The 16,619-nt window shown below is 37.3% G+C and overlaps 3 protein-coding genes across 5 annotated transcripts in view; 1 reads left to right on the top strand and 2 right to left on the bottom strand.

Annotated features, from left to right (window-relative positions):
- Positions 1-14,459, bottom strand: part of LOC135848588 (probable E3 ubiquitin-protein ligase HERC1) — a 27,425-nt gene extending 12,966 nt beyond the window's left edge. The window contains exons 1-49 of one of the 2 annotated variants that reach the window (XM_065368522.1): positions 13,848-14,459; positions 13,498-13,770; positions 13,244-13,391; positions 12,999-13,172; positions 12,674-12,927; positions 11,967-12,167; positions 11,667-11,892; positions 11,410-11,586; positions 11,060-11,331; positions 10,830-10,982; positions 10,594-10,757; positions 10,381-10,509; positions 10,168-10,299; positions 9,939-10,086; positions 9,669-9,866; positions 9,128-9,295; positions 8,882-9,011; positions 8,632-8,799; positions 8,312-8,542; positions 7,898-8,234; positions 7,703-7,827; positions 7,447-7,618; positions 7,228-7,366; positions 7,064-7,147; positions 6,793-6,976; positions 6,500-6,710; positions 5,989-6,421; positions 5,780-5,906; positions 5,523-5,699; positions 5,305-5,440; positions 5,028-5,235; positions 4,800-4,946; positions 4,651-4,726; positions 4,304-4,571; positions 4,102-4,222; positions 3,741-4,024; positions 3,512-3,674; positions 3,339-3,415; positions 2,997-3,246; positions 2,443-2,908; positions 2,208-2,374; positions 1,866-2,126; positions 1,670-1,796; positions 1,311-1,589; positions 1,063-1,231; positions 679-955; positions 488-602; positions 265-404; positions 21-184 (exon numbers count right to left, since the gene is read on the bottom strand). In XM_065368522.1, coding sequence (XP_065224594.1) covers positions 21-184; positions 265-404; positions 488-602; positions 679-955; positions 1,063-1,231; positions 1,311-1,589; positions 1,670-1,796; positions 1,866-2,126; positions 2,208-2,374; positions 2,443-2,908; positions 2,997-3,246; positions 3,339-3,415; positions 3,512-3,674; positions 3,741-4,024; positions 4,102-4,222; positions 4,304-4,571; positions 4,651-4,726; positions 4,800-4,946; positions 5,028-5,235; positions 5,305-5,440; positions 5,523-5,699; positions 5,780-5,906; positions 5,989-6,421; positions 6,500-6,710; positions 6,793-6,976; positions 7,064-7,147; positions 7,228-7,366; positions 7,447-7,618; positions 7,703-7,827; positions 7,898-8,234; positions 8,312-8,542; positions 8,632-8,799; positions 8,882-9,011; positions 9,128-9,295; positions 9,669-9,866; positions 9,939-10,086; positions 10,168-10,299; positions 10,381-10,509; positions 10,594-10,757; positions 10,830-10,982; positions 11,060-11,331; positions 11,410-11,586; positions 11,667-11,892; positions 11,967-12,167; positions 12,674-12,927; positions 12,999-13,172; positions 13,244-13,391; positions 13,498-13,770; positions 13,848-13,976 — 9,359 coding nt within the window. In that variant the 5' untranslated portion in view covers positions 13,977-14,459. The remainder of the gene's footprint in view (positions 1-20; positions 185-264; positions 405-487; positions 603-678; positions 956-1,062; positions 1,232-1,310; positions 1,590-1,669; positions 1,797-1,865; positions 2,127-2,207; positions 2,375-2,442; positions 2,909-2,996; positions 3,247-3,338; positions 3,416-3,511; positions 3,675-3,740; positions 4,025-4,101; positions 4,223-4,303; positions 4,572-4,650; positions 4,727-4,799; positions 4,947-5,027; positions 5,236-5,304; positions 5,441-5,522; positions 5,700-5,779; positions 5,907-5,988; positions 6,422-6,499; positions 6,711-6,792; positions 6,977-7,063; positions 7,148-7,227; positions 7,367-7,446; positions 7,619-7,702; positions 7,828-7,897; positions 8,235-8,311; positions 8,543-8,631; positions 8,800-8,881; positions 9,012-9,127; positions 9,296-9,668; positions 9,867-9,938; positions 10,087-10,167; positions 10,300-10,380; positions 10,510-10,593; positions 10,758-10,829; positions 10,983-11,059; positions 11,332-11,409; positions 11,587-11,666; positions 11,893-11,966; positions 12,168-12,673; positions 12,928-12,998; positions 13,173-13,243; positions 13,392-13,497; positions 13,771-13,847) is intronic. The other variant, XM_065368523.1, reaches the window with a different exon arrangement.
- LOC135848601 (uncharacterized) lies at positions 13,573-15,440 on the top strand. Of its 2 annotated transcripts, none has more exons than XM_065368537.1 (3): positions 13,573-13,712; positions 14,955-15,060; positions 15,133-15,440. In XM_065368537.1, the coding sequence occupies exons 1-3, from the start codon at positions 13,664-13,666 to the stop codon at positions 15,344-15,346; spliced, it is 369 nt and encodes a 122-aa protein (XP_065224609.1). In that variant the 5' UTR covers positions 13,573-13,663; the 3' UTR covers positions 15,347-15,440. The 2 variants fall into 2 exon arrangements, 1 of the variants encoding a protein (XP_065224609.1); XR_010559391.1 differs by lacking the exon at positions 13,573-13,712 and adding an exon at positions 14,674-14,818.
- Ccdc58 (Coiled-coil domain-containing 58) lies at positions 15,437-16,619 on the bottom strand. The gene is made up of 4 exons (XM_065368536.1): positions 16,292-16,619; positions 16,031-16,150; positions 15,817-15,963; positions 15,437-15,742 (listed from the first exon to the last, which is right to left on the bottom strand). The coding sequence occupies exons 1-4, from the start codon at positions 16,319-16,321 to the stop codon at positions 15,635-15,637; spliced, it is 405 nt and encodes a 134-aa protein (XP_065224608.1). The 5' UTR covers positions 16,322-16,619; the 3' UTR covers positions 15,437-15,634.

Genomic DNA, 16,619 nt, shown 5'->3' with positions numbered 1-16,619 from the left:
CGGTGTTCAGATTTTCTCACCAGGTAACCAATAATTTACGATTTTCGTGCCATACACATCTGTTGACACGATTGCTGTGGCCTTCCATTTGGGAAACGGGTGATCGAAGTAACATTCCTTGGATTTCTTTAGCATTAACGGTGCTTTTTTCAGGAAATAAGTTTTTGTTCACTAAACACTTGACCTGGGTAAATTTTTAAACAGACAGATCAGTTTTCAAATTAGTTCATCGTATCAGTCTGAAAAGGTTGGGAGAATAATTACCAATTGAAAAGCAGCCCATTGCCGTTCGCTGGGGTTCAGTTTCGATGACAGAATGCAAGCTGCTAAACTATTGGCTAATGCTAAAGCTGATGATTTCTCGTCAGTTGATGAAAAACTCGAGTCTATCGAATCTGATCTTTCTGTAAAATTACACACGAATTTCAAAATGAATTGTTTCGATATGATTGAGGTTGAATGTACCAGATTTTGTTGGTTCACGTACCTTTAGCGAGTAATTTGAAGAAGGCGTCTTGGGAGGTTAGAAATCCGACCAGAATTTTATTCACTTGAAGACTATTATCTTCTTTGAAACCGTGTCTGGCCGCCATCAACATATTCTGCGGAAAAAAATTGAGATTTTACGTGTGTTGGGCATCAAAGTTTACTCTTAGCTCAGATGAGATCAATTCCTACCTCACTGCACAGTCTCATGATCTCACTGTAGGTATCTGGATCATCGTGAGTCAAGGTAGTGATGGCCGAACAAAGATACCCAATACATTGCTGAGCGAATGATTTCAAGTGTCGTTGTTCGTAACCATTTGCTCCACCTGAGGTAGCGGCCGGAGCGCCGTTTTCTTCGAAGATGAATCCAATTTTGCCACTGACCAAGAGACGCATCAGTTGGACGATTTTCTTGGCGTCTTTCAAACCGAGAACTTCTAATCCTTTACCACTGCCGTTGAGACCACTGGTAAATCAAAAAAATAGATTACTCAGAAATTCTTTTTTGAACCAATTTAGGTCCACTTCAAAATTACAGAAAAAGTTGAACTGCATTGAACAAAATCAACTTACTTTTTACAAATTACCGATAAAGATCTCATCACGATCATTCGAGCCATCGACGACGTCAGCGAATTCGCAGTTCGATACAAAATATCCAATCTTTTCAAAGGACACACTGCCCCACTAACCATCTCAATGAAATCCGAATCAGCGTTCTGAACTGTGGGTATTTCTTCATCTGTAAACATTCCATTCGTCAGTGAAGAAAAAAATCTCAAGCGCAATTTCTTTTTGTACGGATTCAGATTGAAACTTACAGGCATTTTCGTCAACACTTCGAGTCACCGTCGGTACATAGCCAGCTCCCAATGGATCTGGTCCCATGAAAGAGACAGCTTCCGAAATGAACTCGGTATGATCAATGTACGAAGGTTCTCCCATATACGAAGGTTCGCTAACCATGACCATTTCTTCTCCAGTGCTCGGATTTATAACTTTTACTCTTCTTTGTCTGTCCATGATGTTGGCTTTGTTGCTAGCTGCCATATTAGTGTATTTTTTACTACATTCCGCACATAAATAGTAGTACTTGTCTCCTAGAATAGGAAACCGGTCGAATTAGACGATTTGTTTTAAATTAAATAGTTTGGATTACAAACAGGTAAACGGTTCGTACCTCTGAAAGATCCGCAAGCTGTAGTGAAACATAAAGCTTTACATCCTGGATGCACACTCAACAAATGATCGATGATTTTATCAACTCTGAAGCAACATATGCTACAGATACTTCGCACAGTGTATTTCTACAACACCACAAAATCAATTTAAAAATTCGTCTACGATTCGAGTTCATTAAAATAAAGAACATTTACCATTAATCCTTTCCTTTCAGCTACCGCTGTAGGACTGAGAGCTTGCAGATTGTGATTATACAACGCTTCTCCTTCCCCTCGAACATGTTCCCTTTCACTGGAGTATCCGGATTCGCTCAAATTCCTAGCATTTATTCTTCTTCGAACGTTACTCGTTGAGCTGATTGGTTTATAATCCATCGCCATGGCCAATTCATTTGGTAAACTCATCGGTAAAAATTCGAAATGTTGATCCATCGAGTATCCGGCACTTGACGGCGTCTTGATAAATTTACACAAAAATTAACCGAAATTACGATCAATTAATTCGATATTTTGGTAAATAACACGACAAAAGCTTACTTTAGGAGATGGAAAACTGGAATACGACATTTCATACTCAGGAATACCCGAATCACCCAGGGCAGCTTGCGGATTACCATTATCATCGATATCGGAATCCACACAAGGATGATCCATCATCCACGATGCCAATCGATCAACCGATGAATCGCTAACTATTTCATTAGCTATAAAAAAAAACCTTCTGTAGATAAATTTTACCTCGGAAAACCTCGATTTTGAAACCCAAACTCACCAACAGCGCTCATAGCGTGTTTAACTTGATCCATCGAGAATCCCATTTCAAGTAAAGGTAAAGCCACCGCTGGTTTAGACGAGGTAGACGGATAAATCAATTCTTCCGGCGACTCTTCGGTCGTCTCCGGTTCGTCATTCAGTAACCAATCATTCGTAGGAGATTGTAAAAAGGTTGAGAATAAATTCTGCATCGAAAGATCATCTTCGTTGTTCACCATCGGTGAACTGACATCCGATGTACCTGGCATCGCTCCGTAGATTCCGGTCGGGTTATCGTTCTGTTGCAGCATATCGACCGATACAGATAAATCACTCGCTGAGATATTACGACGTCTCATTCGTCTAAGGGCCGGCGTCGGAAAAGCGTAGTTTCTCAGAATGCTGCCGTCTTCGTTGGGCGATATCAAGAAGAGCTTGGAGCGCGCCGTAGGTGATAGATTGGCCATTTGACTCATGGGAGGTCTCTGTACATCGATAAACAACACATGAACATATTAATAACAGAATTTTTATCAGACTCTGGTTTCTCTGATCCAGATATCGAGCAATTACCCAAGGTTCCACATCCTGTTCGTGGGTTTTCGTTAGCAAACGATTAAACATGTGCGAGTTGAACGGTTCTTTTATTTTTTTGCAATTTTCCATCGATCGAACTCGTGACGTGAGTTGGTCTATTTGATACGTGAATTCTACTTGAGCACGGACGTAGTTATTGTATAATACGCTGAGTACTCGTTCGTATGTTGATAAATTGCTAACTTCGGAGTTTTCGTTGACCAATGTGCTGCGGTCTAGGATGCATCTGTAAACGAAACATGACGGGAGAAATGATGAGTTGGCTTCGATTAGGTGTTCAAATGAATCGAGACTCGTATCAAGTTACTTTTGACTTACCTTAAAACACACTGCAGAGTTTCGGTGAGGTCTTTGTGATCTTCGGATTTTTTGTCGTCTCGAGCATTTTCATTTTCCTGTCGAAATATTGTTTTTTCAGTCAATTTCTTAAATAAAGATTTCGAATCCCTCCCCCTTCCCTTCGTAAATATACATATTTTTTCATAACTTACATTACTGTTCTCTTCCTCTTCATCTTTGAACAAAGGATCGAACATCAAATTGAAATATTTATGAGAATTGATCAGCACTGAGATAGTCTTGAGAGCGCAGGTTTGTATAAAATAATACTTCATGCAAACAGTCTCGAATCTTAAAAGTTTTTCGTACGATTCCCTGCAAAAATAAAACATTCAATTAGCTCAATTACTAATCACTTTTTTCACTCGTCATAATACTTACTTAGCTGTTATGATTTTATCGATAATCGGTTTATTAGCGAAACTCGAACTAGAGGAAGGTTGGCTGGAGCTTTCACTCAGGCTACGACTCATATTATTCCGTCGATTTGTGATTTCGCCGAATACGTTCGAAAGTATCTGGTTTGACAGTCTTTCCAAACTATGTCTGGGGGATTGAAAGTAATATCCTTCGGAAGAATTTTCCTTCAAATCGGTCATACACCAAATCCGGTCGATCACCAATTGAACTTCTTGAGGGCTCATTTTTAGCTTCGGTAGAGAGATCTGAAAATCAAAAAAAAGGATAATTAAAACACAAAGATCTAGTATTGTTTTTATATGATGCTCCAAGTTGAATTTACCTGGCCACTTATACCACTAATTTGGGTCAAAATGCGCCAAATTTCGGAACAAACTATTCCCAGTTTATTTACGTTGAATGGCTTTGGTTCGCAGAATTTCAAATCTTGGGTATTCTCGTTACTGAAACATTTTTTTTGGAATTATCACCCCTGAAATTCAACACCAAGATGTCTCGAGGCTTGAAATTAATCTTCTAATTACCTGACAGTTAAATAGGGAGATTTGTGCAACAATTTCACCGTAGATAGACCTTGTTTAATAGATCCCAAAATCAACTGTTCGTCATCGGTGTTGGATTTCGTGCACAGGCCACCAATACGAAGACCACGATCGACACCTCCGATGACAGCCAAAACAGGCCACAAGTGTTTACAAAACGAGTCTAAATTTAAAGCTGCGTAATCTATTTTATCGGTAGAATGCTGGTTCTGTTTGGGTGTACCAGCCAAAGAATGGTCGTTGTTTTGATCTGCAATAATGAAAAAAAAAAATTAGAAAATAATTTTCAAGATTTCTAAAGATTTGGATTAATTGAAAGAGGAACGTACTTTCAAAAAATTTCAGAGGTACTTTGGGTAATAATTCTTTACTGTTATTTAATCGACTCATTATACATTCGTTTACCTGAAAACAAAAAAAAAATACGTCGATATACGGTTTCTCAACGCAGCTAAGTCTATTTCTGCGGTTTACTCACATTATCAGTCCAATTATCAGAATTGTGGAGTTCTCGTATAAGGGAAACGTAAGCTTCGACCATGACGACGGTCAATGGAGCGCAGTAAGGTTCACCTGGTAACAAATCTTTGGTTTGTTCTCGAACATACATTCCTTTAATTCGTACCTGAAATGATCAAATATGATTTTATTACCATTGAAAAAGCAACACCGATCAAAAAAGGTCATTGGGACTTCATCCACTTACCCTTTCACCGGGATTATTACTGTAAAACATGACACAAGGGTATAGTGGAGCAGACACATCGATATTATCGAAAGCCAGCATCACTTCGCCTTTATTTTTAGCGAAACTCAGTCGTTTTGATTCTATATCTAACACAGCCAGAATATAATCTCCCTTGGTAAATTTATGCAGAGCGGTTTGCATTTCTCCATTGTGATAAAGGTTTCCACTGAACAGAAAGTATGATTATTAGATACACTGAGACTCGTTTACAAGATGGAGGAAGATTGATGCTCACTTGTAGGCTCTGTAAAGCCACATATCGTCCGTAGTTCTGTGATTGAAATCGTGCACCGGCCATTTAGAGACACCTACGCAGGTGCCTTCGTTGGCTTTGTGATCTTTATCGATGTAGAATCGCCATTGATAACAACCTACGTGAAGAAATGAGGTTAATAAAGAGTTTCAATGAATCGACTGATTGAAATTTCAGTAAAATACGTCCGAGTTAGATACCTTGAGTGAATCCGATATTTCCTAAAGCATATCCACGACCACCGCTAGGTCCATGAACGACTGTATCGTTATTTTCGATCGTACAATTGCAGCATTTATTCGGATCGAATCCTACATCGTGAATAGGATAATAGTTTTCATCGTCTGATCGAAAATCAGCATCTTCGTCTTTTCCTGCTGCAATAAAAATAAATTAGCTCAATTAACCTTGCATTATTTCAACATAATCGCGATTTTTCAGCTCAAATAATATTTACCTTCGTTAATTATCGATGCTAGTTTCTTATCTAGCTCCTTTTCTTTATTAATAGCGTACTTTTGTTCGACTTTCTCCGGCACAAGCCACATGTACGAGTACAACTGCTGGAAAATATCTACAACGATCTGAAAGCAACATCGAACGTCAACACTTTGCAATTTTCCAAAAATACAAATTCATAAGGTTGATTATTTTTCTCCTACGTACTTTCTGTTTATATTCCGAATCGTAAATATGAATAAAGGACGATTTACTCGATCCGTAGTAAACGTCTTCAGGTAAAATAGTCGCCAATAATTTGATAGCTAGAAGTTTAGGTCGCAACGAATTAACTCTTGGGACACCTTCGGCGTTCACACGTAACACTTCGAGCAATCCCTTGACCCATATTTCCGTCAGTAAATAAGATCCGGCTCTTTTGACGCTGGCGAACAGCATCAAAGATGCTAAGAAATCACCGATGGTTTTCTCCAACATACGTAATCCGTTTGTTTTCTCGGCTACGGGATGTCTAGGATCGTTGTTGTGAGAACTACACGATTCGTCTGCCTGGAGCGATTTCAGCAGGTACTCGAAATACGAATGTAACGTTGTGACAACGTTATCCATAAACGAAGACGTGTATTCTTCGGAATAAAGGCTGAAAAATAATCCAAAATTAGTCCACTAGCCATCGGATCTCGGTGATTTGGAGATTTTTCGAGTTCATCGTACAAACCTGCACGATATCGAGATAATATACAATAAATTAGACGCAGCTTTGGATAAATACGAAGGATTTTCGTAAGAGATCATAGATAACGGAGTATGGCAACATATATCGATTAAAATATGCAACAATCCTTCGCTAACCACAGCTTTGGCTTCGTTGCTCGAGAATCGATAACTCAAGGCGAATAATTGCAGCACAGGAAGCAGGTCGTTTTTCACTGCAATCGAATTCATACAGACGATTAGCTCTTTATTCGTCAATATTTGTTGGAAAAATAGAAGTAGCGGAGGGATATTTACTACAACTGTCGTTCAGCGAATTCATACGAAGTCCGGTGACGAATCTGTTATGGATTTTATAAGTGACGGTTTGCATTTCCGATAGAATATCTTTAGTGGCGAATTCGATTCCTTCTTGATAGTGTCTCAGATTGCATTCGTTTCCCGAAGCACCGTAGAATCCGCAGAGGAACGCTGCGTATGTCTGAGGAGATCAATAGAGAGCCATAAATAGGGTGGTTTGTTCGACAGGACAAAAAGGAGGGATTCTGTTGAGAGAATTTACACTTACACAATCCAGCAAAGGTATTATTTCGCCTTCTGTTCGAGATACGGTAAAAAATTCTAGCATCTGGGTCATAGCTTGTAATCGAGCCTAGAAAACGAAATGAAATTATTGTAGATTCGATTACCATCGATAATTGAAAACATTAAATTAATTTTATTCCCACTCACTTCGGCTAACGACTGACACGAGAAAGCAGCTTTTATAATATTTTTCGGTTTCGAGTATAAATGTTCGTTGAATTTACAACTAATTTGAGGATCGACGTAAGCTACCAAGTTTTTAATGATTTCGTTGAATTTGGCAACACTGGCAATAAAAAAAACACACATTTAATTAACCGTGATGAGAAATCAGGGAATTGGAAAATTTTTCAAAATATAACGTACTCTTTAGGTTCATCGAGAGCTTTCAATGGAGGTTTGATGTTCTTCAAAACCGATTCGTTCGGGCAACTGTCGTGCAACACCATTAAAAATATGCATCTATTTAACGTCTCAGAGCACACCATTTTATAAATATCTTCGTAATTGCTGACTTGGGCATCGTGAACGAAAGCTTCTGTAAAACAAAAATAACAATACAGGTTTTAACATCACTCATTCGGTTGCAATATTTTTCATCTGATATAAATTATTTTCAAACCTAGATAATCTTCGGTCGAGTTCGAATAATGAGCACGTTCGAAATTATAAAACGTGACTAATTTTTTACTAAAGTTGATCACCGCATTCAGCACATCTTCTGATACAGACCCTTGGCAATTGATACTGTAGAAAAAAATCCAAAATAAATAAAACAAACGCACAACAAAATACAATACTTTCATCAGATACTCACAAGTCAGTGAATCTGTATCCGACAGCTTTGATTAAATCCAGCAGGAAGATCCTACTGACTACTTGTAATTTAACCCCGTAATCGGAATAATTGAAACTCCTTTTCAGACCGTAATTTCTCAACATGTCGAATAATTTCGGTACACTTGTTAGATCCGAAGAAGCTCCAGTCCAGCTACACGAGGCACCGTAGTCGTCCATCATGAAAACGATCTCCAACGTTGACTTTACACTTTGGGGTAAACTTTTGGGCACATTGTGGCTAAAGTAGGTACGTACATTGGTCGATGTATCGATCACGGAGACTAAACCGATACAAAATTTCTCGATATCTTCGGCTGGAAATAATCATAATAAATTACTTTTAGTTATTTATCATTCAACAGGGAAAATTTCTTCGGAAATGGGAACTAACCTAATTCAGTCATTTCCCCAATACCGGAGGATGTCACAGCGTGAGCCAACGCTTCGTAAAATAAATCGTTTTTGAGCCAATGTTTCCATTTATCCATTTCTAAATAATCAACGCTTCCTTTAATACGACTATAAATACATCTTCCTAGTAAAAGACTGCATAGTTGTTCGCAATCGATGACCCACATCCACGATTCGTAATCCAAGAACGTTATCAATACGCTATCGTTACCTGTACCGTAAAAAAAATAATAATAAAAATTAATCGACCGAGTAATTTCAGGTTGAGATGTAGTATGAATTTTTTCTTTCATTACGTACTCGAAGTTTCATCTAAAGGCACCGGTAAGTGCTTATTAAATTTATCTAAAGGTCCTAGAAGATCCATCAATAGATTACACGAGGATATCATAACTTCTTCCTGGATCAGCAGCACTGAATGGAGTAAATTTGATAACATGCTTCCGGCCACCGAATGAAACAGTATATCTGTAAAGATTGATACAGAAATTGAAAATACATGTCAATTTAATCCTTCGATCGGGTCATTTTGAAAAGCAAGTGTACGCACTCGTGATATCGGTCGTGAATCCGGGAGATTGTGACAGGATACTTTCGCATTTTGTAATAATTTTGCAACTTATGGGTAAGAGAATGGCGATATGTCGTTTCAGCATCGAAATACAAATTGATTTTACTTTCTGCAAAAAAAAAAAGATGTAAAAATTTAGAGATACCTAACTGAATAAATCCCAACCCATTATCATCCAAAATGTGAATTAACTGAAACTTGTAGATGATTTCACCAAGTACTTACAGAGTTCTTGTATTCGCAGCAATAAGTCAACAGATGTATTTGAAAATACGATAGCAAATTGTATAAATTATTTGATATGAAGTGGGTGACAAAATTTTTGTAATCGAGAATACTCTGGGAAACGTCATCGCTTTCTAACATTGTTTGGAACTGAATCAATGCTTCCATCTGCAAATAAAAACAAAATTCATGAAGGGTGTAATTCAATTTCGCCTAAATTAAAAAAAATATCTTTCAACTTAACAACTAGGAAATCGAGGATTAGGGGAGGAGGAGGAAGGGAAACTTAGTTTACTTATCAAAAAAAAAAAAAATACTTGGCAATTTTAAAAAATTAAATTTTTCTCAATTTTAGGTCAAAAAACAAGTTGAAAAAAAAAAAACTTTTAGATAGAAATTTTTTCAAAAAATCGAAAATTTTCAGTAAAAAACGAGCGAGACTTGGCAATTTTGAAGAATGGCAAAACATATCTTGATTTCAAATAACTCCATCTCCCCCTTCCCCCGAACGAAATGAAATTAAACAATGACGAGTAATTACCTGTTGAGTAGACAGATTATTCAACAATGTGTTCATTAAATTCTCAATCAGAGCGAAAGTGTCGTTCTTTTTAACTCGGTCGATATCAGTATCAGTGCCATCGGAGTATTTCAAGTCATCGGATTCTTCGCTCAGTATCAGAGATCCCATTTGACTGCATTCACTCAGCGTATTTATCGTGATGTCGAGTAAGACTTTCTGAAATCGAGAAAAAAATTCAAATTTCTACAGTTGACTGAATTTTCTACATTCACAGTTCAATTTTTTCACCTGTCCTTTGGTCAACGAAGAAGTATTTAATAATGTCAACATTAACTCCATGCATTCTTTAATCGATGGCAAAAAATACCACGTTCCGCTGATCAGGCAGTCTCTGATGATAACTTCGGTCTCGTTCGAAATATCTTTATCGAGTAAACTGCAAAATAATTTCATATTCGTCATAAATATTGTATTTTTCAGACCTTTTCCCATTTTAATTTCTTCCTAATTTACTAACTTGATTAAAAGATGTCTGAGTGTGATGCCGGATACTTTATTTAACGAGATACTGGACGATAATCCGGAATTCGTGAGCACCAAATGAGACATCAGGAGTTCCACACATAACGTAACAAACTGTTCGTGTTCTCTGTAAATTAAATAGAAAAATATCTCATTATTTCTTTTTTCACTCGTTCTAATTTTAATCGTCAAATATTAATATACTGACTGTTTGGTATCGAAACATGAAAATTCTTCTTCGAATTTGGCGCCGTATCTTTCTAGAAATACGAGAATCGTCGTGAAAGTGTTTTCGTGTAGGTCGAAGCAAAATGGTCGTTTCAAAGTCACATCTTGTCTGTATAAAAAAATATAAAAAACAAAATAGATGAGACTCGAGAACTAATTGATTATTCTGCATCATATGGCTCGGATTCTGTACCTATTTGAGGGCACAGCTGTCCATACGATGCTGTGAGATGTTCCAGCTGATATTTGATGAACCGGTGTACCATCCAAATTGATCACTTTGACAGGTTTCTTGACAGGGCTGTTAAAATTACCTTGGCCACACTGCCCCATGACATTATTACCCCAAGCAAATACCTGCAGAACAAGCCAGAAACTCTCAAAAAATTGTCCAAGGTGAATATTATGACATGGAGGAATCTCACTTACTTCACATTCTAACGTCAAAGCTAAACAATGCGAGTCACCGACGGATATATCAATGACAATTTTTTGATCGAGTTCGTCGACTTGATGAGGAACCAGAAGAGTCGTATCTGATAAACCGCATCCAAGGGCAGCTCCATGACCCCACGAAAAAACCTATAAAAATAATAAAATTCGTTCAAGCTCCATCTTTGAGAACACATTGATCAATTAAATGAGTCAAATCGACGTACCCGGCCACTCAAGGTCAAAGCCAACGAAAACTGATGTCCGGCGCATATTTTCTTGATGACCATACCTTGCAGAGCCTCGATAACTCTCGGTTTATAGACTCGAGTTGTGTCACCGTGGCCGAGCTTGCCACCGTCTCCATTACCGAAAGACCATACAGTTTTACCATCACGAGATAACGCTAACGTATGAGCCGAACCGCAGGATACGGATCCAACACCGGAGATTTCTTTCACCAGAGTAGGTACGTATTGGGCATTGCTATCACCGTGACCTGGACAAAAAAATAAACCACCATAATACTTTGTTCATTCAGATCAGCCTCAGGGATGAAATAACGACGAGAACTTACCAAGTCGACCGTAATTTCCTTCCCCCCAGGTGTAAAGTTCACCGTCGTCGGTGACTGCGGCGCTGTGACGGTATCCAGCGTTAATACAGACTACTCGTTTATTAGCTAAAGGTCCCAGGATAAGTTTAGGTTGCTTCTGGGTCAAGCAATTACCGTGACCGAGTTTACCATAATCACCTGTTTGGACAAAAACATCTCTTTATTTAATACAGATCAACACAGGACGGGAGGAAATAAAAGAGATGTGTTAATCGTACCATCTCCCCAACTATAAACGTGTCCATCATCAGTCAAAGCCAATGTATGTCCATCGCTACCCTTCGAAGACGATATTTTAATTATATTAGCAGGTACATCGATGGTTTTAGGTGTAACGTGATTATTACTGTCGCCCAAACCGAGCCGGCCATAGCTTCCTTTACCGCACGCACTTATCGAGCCATTGCTGTTTATGAAAAACGTGCAATACTGACCAGCTTCCGCCTTCGAAACGAATACGTAATTAGCATAGTGAATTTAAACAGTTCACCGGGTTAGTTGTACATGATACGACGTACTTGCTCAACGTGGACTAGATTTTTAGCTAGTTTAGGTACGAGAATTTTCTCTTGAACGTCTTCGGCAAGCTGGTGAGATGAATTACTGCCCCAGACGTAGACTTCGCAATTATCTTGAGCTCGTTTCGATGAGAACGAGTGGACATTCGGCACGTCTGAGTTGACCCATGAGTTGGCGTAGCTTTTGGAGAGCTTTATGATCTGGAAATTCGAATACAAGTTTAAATAGTTTGCCAACTTTTATAGCAGAATTTGAAAATATCGAGACATCGGATCATCAGAAATACATTCGAGGTTTTGTTTCATGGTTTCAGAACAGTTGCAAATTGATTTTGAAATAGGTACAGTTTTTGTTCGATTGGAAACCGACTAATTGGCTTTCCTACGTAACATATTGTCCTTCCCTCCTACGCTGATATAATTTCCATCAAATTCGACTCAATTTTAAAAATTTTTTCGAACAATTGACACGATTTATTGACAATTATTACGAGCTTTGGGATCTGTTCTACGTAAATTACTCGCTAAAAATTCCTGCAACGATATTCTGCTTCAAGAGAATTCCGAAGGCCACCCAAACACCTCTGATGATAAACAGCACGAGCTCAATGCAACCGTAACAGTCTATCGCCGATGACACTATTATCGAAATATGCATACATAATGAACCGATGCCTGTACATGTGCGTCGACAATCAAACACTTACGATTCTCATTAACAATACAGCTACTTTATTGACCGAGATTTTATCACCGAATGAGTTCACGTCGATATTGAGTAACTTCCTACTATCGCAATTAACCGCTTCGTCAATCTGACATAAAACTTGTTCAAACGACGATCTCGTTATGGTAACTTCACCGGAGCACTTCAAAGCCGAGTCTATCCATTCTAATAAATAACGCAGCGATCCCCTTTGCAAGATTAGATACAGGAGTAACTCAGCGGATAGATTTTTGACTGAAATCACATCGAATCGGTACATAAGTAGGTCACAAGTATAGCTAGACGAGACATGACGCTCAACTCACTCTGTACACAGGCTCCTTCGGTCGATAGACAGATTTCTTTCAGACGTTGGGACATTTCAAGCAGACCTTCGAGACCGGTACTTGATAAATGCATTTCATTGGCTAACGATAGCGGAGCTAGACCTTTTACGATACCTATCGCCGTATTTAATACTTGAAAGGCTACATTCTCGTCTGAAAAAATAATCGTATTAGATACATTCGACCTTAGAAATGCATTCAAATGCAACGTTCGGGTTCATTACCAGATGTCTGAGTCCAGTTTTGTTTAATTAGTGAGAATATCAACGTTAAACCGCTCTTTATGAATAAATCTAGCAAAGCGTTCGATCCGATTAGGATTTGTTTCTTATTCGCACAAAGTGTCGAATCTTTATCGCAGCTTTGCTGGGGCTGTAACATTATACATGCTCGATTAAACGCCGTTCATAATTCGTATTTATAAAAACGTTTACTTAATTAAGATATTCGACGTGTGCGATAATACTATATACAGTACCTTGTTCCAAGTTTTATCACGAACGTTGAATTTAACCATATATGCGTGAAATATGCGATTCAAAATTATCAGTCGTTTTCTCAGTACGTTCATGAACGACGATTCCATGCAAAAATTACGAGCTAATTTCATCTGCGCATCGAGTAACGCGTCTAGTTGAGCTTGTATGTCATTGCTGGAAGGCGCAGGTATTAGCGGTAATGCTAAAGTAGCAGGTTCGTTGAATAAATCCGATAAATAATGCTTAGATTGGCTATGCGTTTCGCTTAATTCCTGCATCAGACAGAAAACAAACCAAATATTATATCGATATCGTGTACCCATACTTGAAAACATAATCTCCTACTTACTTTATTCTCTTCTAACCGTCGATATAAAAAATTCAAACCACTTCGGGTGGAAACAGTGTCGAATCTTTCCTTTATCCAATTGCTGTTCAAGTGATCGAGCCATTTCTGATTATCCCACGTCTTCATCATATTACAAATCACCGGATTATTACGCTATGGTAAAATAAATAAACTCAGTTCGACTATTCTAGCAGTCGAATTCACTGAGTAATCTGTCAAACATTATCAATCGTTCACTAACGAAGTGTGAAAGTAACGTTTGAAAAACATTTTCAACGATTAAAATCGAATGTTTGGTAAAAAATTTCGCGCGCAGATCGAGTCTAGACGATTGAAACTACGACGATGAATTTTTTTTCAAAATATTTTCCCATTATCGTACGTAATAAATCATTGTCCTTGGTTCCTAATCGCATCCGATAAACTACGCTGCTGTGCGAACTGAAACAAACCGAAATGCAAATTCGCTAAATGATTAATTACTAATTAACGCACTTATCGTAAAACCGACGAATTATTTCGTTTCGACAATTTCATAAAACAATACGGAACTAAAAATAACACAAATTCAAACAGCTGAGATCGCGAGAGGTGCAAAATTTTCGCTTTTCGATTATCGAGCAGTGGTGCCAGATGAACAAACTTTGGGGTGTTTTTTCACAAAAAAGGAATTCATTCGTTATTTCGTAATTTTTGCGATTTAAATTACTAAATAAAATATTTCAATTGTTTCTAAAATTATTCAAAATCTAATTACATTTAAATATATCTTATTTTCAATTTAGAAAAGAATATCTAAAATTGCAAAACACTTTAAAAATTCAGTTAATGGTAACACTCCTGATTTTTTATCAATGGACTTCAAAATGGACTGATAAGATGTGAAAATTTTTGAAAATTTCCGAAAATTTTCACCATGTCGAAAGAACTTGGTAAATCGTACGTATTTTTCAAAAATTTATATCGACCAGGTAAGAATTTTCAACTTTTCTCCACACACCGTTGCCCAGTTTCGATTCACACCTTGATCGACGAATTTTTCAATACTCGTGTAGTGTAGCCTAATGTGATCGTTTCTGCTTTTCTCATCACTATTTTATTTTCCAGGCGGAATAACTCCCTCCAGAGATAAGAAGCTGAGCTTCATTGAAAAACTCATAGTTGCTTATATGTTAAAAACTAGGAAATTTACAGAAATTCCCAACACTATAAGGTAAAATCAGTTAAACATGTATTCTCAATTCATACACCGAATACAATTACAATTTGTGTACGTAATTTTCAGCTATTTCGAATGGGATTATGTAAAGGGCAGATTCAAATTCAGGATGGTGATCGCAGCTATGATATTTTCACCTGTATATTGTTGGTTTTTAATTGGTAAGCCTGTATACAAGTATCAAGACAAATGGCTGGAAAAAGCAGAGAAGAAAAAATACGGTGAAACGCGTGAAAATGAAACGTTCTATAGATGGGTTGCGCCGAAACCGGAAGTGTAGATTATCGAATAAGTATAAAAAACCCTGTAAATTGATTGTTCTCTCGTGTTTGTTAATTTCTGTGTACTAGAATAAATTATTTATACAATGTAAACGTCTCAGGTATTTATTTTGAAACCATATCACTAGAAATTCATACTAACAAGTCTTTCACATGAGCACCTATTCAATACGTCTCTTTTTACAATGTTCATTGTGCAATCTCGTTGCATGATCAATTACTAAGTTCTTGATAAAAAAAAAAAACAAATTTACAAAATAAAATGAACGAATAATTGCGCCGCTAGGTTATCTCGCTTCGGGTTTTAAATAAGAACGACATCTTTCGTAAAGTAATTTCGAAGATCGGTTTTTCACTATTTCTTCTACTCCTAATTCGGTTTGTAATAATCTAACCTGCAAATCACACAAAAGATGAAAATATTCGAGCATTTTAAAATAATCGAATATCGAAGCGTATTATAAATTACTTTATTTTGTTCTTTCTTCAAAGTTTTTGCTAATTTGAAATCATCAGAATTATTACTCTGCTTTGTCTTCAATTGCTTGACATTTTCCGTGGCTAAGTTAATACAACGTAAAATTGACGATTCTCTCGTTCTGTAATTAGCTTCCAGCTGCGGTGAGAAATGAAAATTAGCCTAAAAAGAACACGAAATAGATTGATGCAAAAATACAACATACTGTATCCTGTAACTCGTGACATTTTTTGGACAAATCCGTCTTGAAGGACTGAGTCGGTAGGGAAGCATTGAGCGTATATATCAACTTATCATCAATATCTCTCGATTTCTTCAGGTAATCCTGTAATTGAAGCGATGAATTAACAGTGAAATGGACATGATTGTGTAGAAGTCTGCTCATGAAATGCACTGAACGTTTCGCTCGCATGAACAGCAACGAAACGAAATGAGCTCGGATTTAGGAACATGGAATAGTACTTACCTGAAATTCTAAAAAATCTTCACAGCTCATGATTTATTTTAAAAATTACGGAAATAGGAAAAATTCAAAATCTGTAATCTTCAATGTGAAAGTCGGCATTTTCTTATCATTGTTTTTCAAATTTTCAATTTTAAAAAAACCTGTTTGTGACGTCACTGAAGTGCATTTTCGACGAATTACCGCGACTTTAGGGAAATTAGCGAGATTTGCATGAATAATTCGCCGAAGAACGAACGTAATTATTTTATAAAATAGATTAATTTCGTAGGAAAAGCCGGGAAAATTATTTCCACAATTTTTCTTCGATTTCTATTCCACGAGACTACAT

The sequence above is a fragment of the Planococcus citri genome, chromosome 5 (genome assembly GCF_950023065.1).
Source record: "Planococcus citri chromosome 5, ihPlaCitr1.1, whole genome shotgun sequence".
Classification (NCBI taxonomy): Eukaryota; Metazoa; Arthropoda; class Insecta; order Hemiptera; family Pseudococcidae; genus Planococcus; species Planococcus citri.
Note: the sequence above shows the minus strand (reverse complement) of the source record. Positions and strands in the feature narration are given on the sequence as shown.

Coding starts and splice junctions, on each gene's coding strand:
- LOC135848601 (XM_065368537.1), top strand. CDS start 13,664: ATGTCATTGCTGGAAGGCGCAGGTATTAGCGGTAATGCTAAAGTAGCA. Junction 13,713..14,954: donor CGGTAATGCTAAAGTAGCAG/GTTCGTTGAATA, acceptor TTTATTTTCCAG/GCGGAATAACTCCCTCCAGA. Junction 15,061..15,132: donor GAAATTCCCAACACTATAAG/GTAAAATCAGTT, acceptor CGTAATTTTCAG/CTATTTCGAATGGGATTATG.
- Ccdc58 (XM_065368536.1), bottom strand. CDS start 16,321: ATGAGCTGTGAAGATTTTTTAGAATTTCAG. Junction 16,151..16,291: donor AAGATTTTTTAGAATTTCAG/GTAAGTACTATT, acceptor CTTCAATTACAG/GATTACCTGAAGAAATCGAG. Junction 15,964..16,030: donor GTCACGAGTTACAGGATACA/GTATGTTGTATT, acceptor TTCTCACCGCAG/CTGGAAGCTAATTACAGAAC.